Here is a 6,870-nt window from a genome sequence, read left to right as displayed (position 1 = left end):
ACCAGTACAGGACATGCACAACCAGAACAACAAATTCCATCAGGACCCCCATGTTAGTTTGTTGCTGCAAAAACCAAAAGAAACCTTGGGGGGAAAATTCAGACGCCTGTGGGAGAATATTTCCATCTACTAGGACTCTCTGCTGACCTGAAAGTCACAATTCTTCAACAAAGACAGACTCCAGCATGAAATTGCTATATTAGAATGTATTAGTAGGCTTATTTGTATTGGCCACATCTTAAATAGAGGCAACTGAAGATGTTAAATGGCTCAGCTTAACACATTCCACCTACTCATCACCTGTTACAGAAGCCGTGAATAGTCTTCGTGTTTATCCTGTATACTTTAGAGTTTTTAAGAGAAACTTCACAGATTATACATCTTTCATGATCTGTTCACAATTTCCCCCTCCCTATCTGTACATAATTCTGCAATCTGAGGTTTCATTCCAGGCATCTGATGAAGTGAACTATAGCTCATGCGACAATAAACCTTTCAGGTGCCTCAAGACTCTTTTTGTTGTCACAGGAATGGCAGTTCTCCTTTGCCTACTAAAGAGACCCTCCCCAGGGCTAATGGTAAGCAGATTGTTATTATAGCATTAAAAGTAACTCTCCTGCCTCTCCACAGAGCCCCCCAACACAGCTGACCTGTGAGAGAAGGGAAGTGCTTTCTGTCTGTTGCCTAAACACAGTCAGCAAGAGGAGACATGATTTGCAGTTCCATAAGACCTTGAATCCCTACCTGCGCCATGTAGTTGCAGGGTCCGTTTTGAGAGCTGGCAACCACGAGCAGTGGAAGTGTTACAGAGACCCTTTCCAATGTAAACACCCATGTCTCTCAAGACCAGCCCAGGGAAACCTCTGAACCGATTTTCCCAGCATCACTTATTCCTGTATGGCTTCTCATACCTTTCAGTAACAAGGTAAATTCTTAAAACAGTCAGGCAATTCTTGGCTATTCCTTCCCATCCTTCATCTCATCCTGTCTCCTCTAGCAACAGCTTTGCTTAAGAAGTTATCGTGTCCTGCCTCAGAAATTAAAAATTCATTTTTCTTTTAAAAACATTTAGCATTTCTATGACATCTTCAGTATTCAAAGCACTCCACACGGGTCACTGAGTTGTAACCGTCACAACGGCCCTGTCAAGAACCCAGGGCTATTATCCCCCCACTGTAGATCTGGGGTGGAGAAAGGCAGGCTTCCGAGCCACCCACTGAGTTTGTGGCAAAGGTGAGATTTGAACCAGGGCAGTCCTGGATCACAACTCATTCACTTAGCCACTGCTACACAAGGTGACTTGTGGGATTTAAACCCTCACCTGGCCTTCCCATATCCCCCCGCCCCAAGATGGGATATACTTCCCCCATTCACCTGCCTTCCCTCACCCAATGAAGTAGGAAATGATGAGCAACTGGACAGCCCGGTTGATCACACCGATGGTCCAACTTTTCACCACCACTGATTTGGTGGTCTCGTAGGTGAAGAAGTCCGCCACGCAGTTCATGCTGGAGGAAAGCATGGGCATAGAGGAACAAATCCAAGGTGCTCTGGAGTCCAGATGAGACCGTCAAGGAGTTGTGATCACGCTAGGAACAGATACAGCAGTGTAATGTGTGCCAACACGCAATTCAGAAGCTGCCCCTTTAAGTTATCTCACAGGTGCCTTCCTGCTCTTCTCTGCTGCCACTCTGAGCAATCTTGAACTGCAGGGACCCCTTTAATAAGATCTCTTCCCCCACCCCACCCCCTCTAAACGATGGTGATGCCGTCAGGGGAAGGTGGGGCTTTCCAGCACATCAATTACAAATTGGATTCTAGCAAGTATGTGGATGGAAGAGATCTAAGCATTAAATAATGGATTCACAATTGCTGCCTTTTCTCTGAGTGGTGTTTCTGCCTTACAGATGCTGCTTCCTCAGTGTTGGGCCTTCACATTATCAGAAGGGGGGAGGTCAGAAAGGGGGAAGGAGGCTGAATTTTCTCTGGAGGCATAACTGAAAGCAGGAAATAATCATGGCACGATGACCCCAATAGTTCCCTAATAACCTCAAACTAGTGATAATGCAAACCAGAGCACAATGAAGGCTCCCTCTAGACCATCCGTCTCCAGGCATGCAATGCAAATTCATCCACATAAGTATATTCAGCTCTTTAAGCTAGATGTGGGCCATTTCTCCAGGCAGCGATGGGCAAGAGTGCAGAGTACAGAGCCTATATCAATGACCATCTTTCAAGGCAAAATCTCGAAGAGCTAGAATCAGAGGCAAGCCAGGGCCAGGACCCACCGCCTGATCTCCTTTGGGTGTGAACATCTGCTTCCTGGTTGGGTTGCTTCAACTGAAGTTTCTGTTTGCAGCCCCGGCAACAAGGGGAGGGGCCAAGGTGGGCACCCAAGGCCAAGAATTCCCCCTCCACCCAACTAAATACTAGCCCACTTTACAGTCTCAGTTGAAGTAACACACACAGGCACACACGGTGTGTTTTCAGAAAAGTGAAATGTAATTGATCACAACTTTATTACAGCTGTAGTAAGCCTGGCCACAGCCTGGGGTACCAGATCCAGTTCCCTGACTGCTCCGCCTGCCCGTCAACGATCCACTGGCCCCCTTGGGATGGCTGGTCTCTGGGTCCCACAAGGGCAGACTCCCCTGCTGGTGGTCTCCCATGGTGGTCTCCCCTGCTACCTGGGTGTGAGTGTAATCCCCAGACATACCCCCTGGCTGGGTGTACCACTTGCACCTCACACCAAGATCCCCACACTCAGGGAAACGGGCATGCAGGCTGGATTTCCTGAGAATGGGTCTGGCCCCGTGCTGCTGACACCGTCAAAAGAGCCGGGCCTCCGACTGCCAGCTCCCGCCAATGCTTCTGCAGGTGTAGCCAAGCCACAGGGCATCCCTAATGCTCTGCAGCCAGATATCCATACCCCAATCAGATAAATGAGCCCTATCAGGGCCAAACAGGGCAGCCAAGCATATTGAAATGTCTGGAGGATAGATCCAGTGGCCCCTCCATAGCCTCCACAATCCTACCCAGCTGCTTGGTCACCTTCCACCTTGCCCATTCAACCTTGTCTGCAGAACACGCCCCTCACCAGCTGCGCGCTGCAGCAAATCCGACCAGAAAAAAGTCACATCCGGGAGTTTATCCCTCAATGTATGCAGGTCGTCCACGCCACAGTGCACCAAATCGATTCCAAAGTGGACCCCAAGTCATTCTCACCAAATAGTACCACCAGTACATCAGGAGGCCCACGATTTACTAAATGGGACTGCACCTTAGGGAGAAGGGCATCCCACTTCATCCCTCGCTTGCCTAACCAAGTGACTCCCACCTCATCTTGCAGGCTGAGGTCCCTGCCCCAACCCAACCCTCGTCCAATGCACAATGATGTCTCCACAAATCCAGGCTGACTGGTGCTGTACTCCTGAAACTGAAGGAGTCAATGGTAAAGAGTCAGTGTTAAATGGCAGGTACCAGATGCAGCCAGACATAAGTCCAGTAGGCCTCTGAGCACCGTCTCCTGACCACCTGGATGCCCACAGGCTCCATACCCAGACTGAAGGCCGTAGTTGCCACCCCAATCCGGAAGGAGTGGGACCCAAAGTCCCCTGGGGGAAGTCCCAAAGCAGCCACGCTAGCTCGTAAAACCACAGCAAACTGATATCTCCTGAGGAAGGAGCCGTCCCTGTGGATGACTAGGAGCCTGGCTTGTGCAGGCGTACCGCCAAGAAGGCCCAAGCAGCCTGAACTAGGCACGGGACACCTCTGGGAAGCCAGGCCAAGCTTTAATGAGTCCCCTGAGCCCGCTGATCAGACTTTGACCACCTGATGGTTACGGGGATTCCCATCCTGCTCACTGAAAGGTCACCAACCCCAAGAAGACAGTTCTAGAGCTGGCCACTTGCTCCCCCACCCACAGCACCCCCCAAAAGACTAGCATGAAGGTTGCTTTGAACAAAACAGCCGCATAAGGTGACCGCCAAATGGTCGGTAGCTTCGTAACCAGTTTAGACAGGACCTTGAATGTCTGGGGCCTGTGGGGGTCGGGTGCCCTGGGGCAAAGCCTCTGCCACCCCTCAACTGCCTTGCGGGCCTTGAAGGTACTGCACTGGTCAGGGAACCCATTCGTTTGCTAAAAAACAAAATGGCAGCCATGTGCACTTGGATAGTCCTGGGCACAAGGCCTTGCCCATGCAGGTGGGTGACGTAATGAAGAACCAAATCCAGTACAACAGGCCAAGCATCCGGACCCTCGATGTCTATGGAGAAGGCCAAGATGGCCGAGACAGCTGCTGCATAGGAGGAAAAGGTTGACAGAATGAGAGTGGAATACCCCTTGCATTCTCGAGTTTTCCCAAGTTCCGAGAGATCCTCAGGGAACAGGTCTGGCTGGCATTTGGCCTCTGGCGCCAGGCTACGGAACCTCTCCTTCTGGAGGGGAGACAAGGCCAAGTCGAAAGATGGCCTTCTAGCTGCCCAGGTACCCCCGCCCCTCTGGGCACCCAGGACCAGCCGATAGGGCCAGTGTCGGGTCAGTCCAAAGTTGCCCCTGGCCTGCCCCTTCTGCCTGGCAAGGGCTGCCAAGGCTGCCCCCGGTCTCACCCCTCCCCATGGTACTGCAAACAGAAACTCCAGTTGAAGCAAGCAACCAGGAAACAGATGTTCACCCAAGGAAGATCAGAGGCATGTCAGACTGACTTAGGGTTGCCAGGTCCCCAGGGGGGGTAGGGAAACTCCCGCTCGATGGGTTGGTTCCCCGCCAGCCTGGATCGGGCCGCCAGGGGGAACCCCACCCCCAAAGTGCCAGGAGCACGGAGATGTGTCCGGAGGTGATATCATCGCATTGGGCACGTTGTGGGAGGGACGCTCTGTCATTCGAGGCAAAACTCTATGGTTTCCCCTCTAGTGATAATGGCCCCGGCCCAACATGCCCAAAGCAATGATGTCACACTTCCGGGTGACGTCGTGGTGGCGCACGCGCCGAGGAACTCCTGGGGAAGGCTGGGACTTCCTCTGCTCCATCAAAGGTAAGACTTGGCAACCCTAAACTGACTGGCCTGTAATTTCCTGGGTTTCCTCTGGAACTCTTTTTAAAGATGGGAGTGACATTAGCTACCTTCCAGTCCTCCTCAGGAATGGAGGCAGATTTTAAGGAAAGATTACCTATTTTTGTCAGGAGATCCACATGTTCACATTTGAGTTCTTTCAGAACTCTCGGATGTATGCCATCTGGGCCTGGGGATTTATCAGTTTTTAAGTTGTCTCCTCTCTCATCACCTCAATCTGGCTCAGGTCTTTCAACACCCCTCCCGTAATCAGCGGTTCTGGAGTGGGCCAGCACTTCTCATCTTCCACAGGGGCAAAAAATGCATTTAGCCTCTCAGCCCTTTCCCAATCATCCTTCAGTACTCCTTGGTCATCCAAGGGCCCCACTGTCTCCCTGGCTGATTTCCTGCTTCTAATGTATTTGAGGAAAGTTTTATTGTTGGTTTTAACGTTTTTTGCTATGTGCTCCTCATAGTCCCTTTTTGCCTGCCTGACCACAGACTTGCATTTTATTTGCCACAGCCTGTGTTCCCTTTTATCAACCTCACTGAGACTAGCTTTCCACTGCTTAAAGGCATCCTTCTTTCCTTTTACAGCTTCCATTACTTTGTTAACCATGTAGGCTTTTTTCTATTCCTATTTGTGCCTTTCCTAACCTTTGCTGGGAGGTCTCCCTCTATAATGGGAGACCTGGCAACTGTTGGTGCACATTCCCTGAGTGGGAACTCAGTTCTCCGGCTCCCAGGGATCCAGTGTGGATTTCAGCCTTCCCCCGTTATGTAGTGGGTAGCCGCATGGATGAATGACAGACAGCGACGCGGTGCATAGCACGCTTTATTAGCACACAACAAGACAAAGGGATAAACGGCGGCAGGCCAACTATATACACGCCTGGGGACCACCCCTGGTCACCATTGGTGGGTTCAAATCTCCCGCCACGGATCCCATTGGTTCCCCAGTGGAGGGACTAGGATCCTAGTCCCCATTGTTGTTTCGGACTGAAGCTTGGGCATATGCGCTGACCTCTGGTGGCGGTCAGTGGACACTACACCCCCTGTATGGGAGACCCTATTTGTCCTGTTGTGGGCTCCACCTGTACCTTTACCCACCAGAGCAAACAACATCCCCACAGCCGCCCTGAGCCCATTGGGGAGGGCGGGGTATAAATGTGGAAAATAAATAAATAGATTTCAGGTCAGGAAAGTACCATGTGTGTTGTAGGGAAGGCATCCTCTGCAGAGGATTGCAACATGAGTGCAACACCCATGGCCCCATCTTAAAACCCCCCAAATCAGTGGTGGGGCAGGCCAAGAACCATGCCGGGCCCAGTGGTGGCAGCAGGGCAGCCAGGAGCCATACTGAGCCTGGTGGCAGCGTGGCAGGCCAGAAACCGTGGTGGGTCTGGCAACAGTGTGGCACCCAAAAGCTGTGGGCCATTTAAGGTACACAAGAAGAAGAAGAGAAGAGATTGGATTTATACCCCGCCCTTTCCCTCCCCCTCCCCACAACAGACAGACACCCTGTGGGGTGGGTGGGGCTGAGAGAGCTCTGACACAAACGGCTCTTTTTCAAGGACAGCTGTGCCAGCCAGAGCTTGTGACTGACCCAAGGTCACACCAGCAGGTGCAAGTGGAGGAGTGGGGAATCAAACCCGGTTCTCCCAGATCAGAGTCCGCCTGCACTTCACCACGACGCCAAACTGGCTCTCAAAGTGTCGCCCCTCTTCTCAGACGCGTGGGGCGACCGAGGAGGGACCCCTCACAGGCGGCCGCGGCGGCACAGGGGACGAGAGAGAGAGAGGCGCGCGCACACCACCGG

At 52.0% G+C, this 6,870-nt stretch overlaps 2 protein-coding genes across 2 annotated transcripts in view; one reads left to right on the top strand and one right to left on the bottom strand.

Moving 5' to 3' along the window:
* P2RX3 (purinergic receptor P2X, ligand gated ion channel, 3) overlaps nt 1-1,522 on the bottom strand; it is a 102,803-nt gene extending 101,281 nt beyond the window's left edge. Inside the window, exon 1 of the mRNA XM_015412087.1 lies at nt 1,389-1,522. Within this exon, the coding sequence (XP_015267573.1) occupies nt 1,389-1,522 (134 nt within the window). The remainder of the gene's footprint in view (nt 1-1,388) is intronic.
* Nucleotides 1,523-6,368: 4,846 nt separating this feature from the next.
* SSRP1 (structure specific recognition protein 1) overlaps nt 6,369-6,870 on the top strand; it is a 16,883-nt gene continuing 16,381 nt past the window's right edge. Inside the window, exon 1 of the mRNA XM_015412085.1 lies at nt 6,369-6,494. Within this exon, the coding sequence (XP_015267571.1) occupies nt 6,369-6,494 (126 nt within the window). The remainder of the gene's footprint in view (nt 6,495-6,870) is intronic.

This window comes from Gekko japonicus, unplaced genomic scaffold, assembly GCF_001447785.1.
Source record: "Gekko japonicus isolate JY-2015 unplaced genomic scaffold, Gekko_japonicus_V1.1 scaffold1475, whole genome shotgun sequence".
Lineage (NCBI taxonomy): Eukaryota > Metazoa > Chordata > Lepidosauria > Squamata > Gekkonidae > Gekko > Gekko japonicus.
This window is presented reverse-complemented; position numbering and strand designations above follow the sequence as displayed.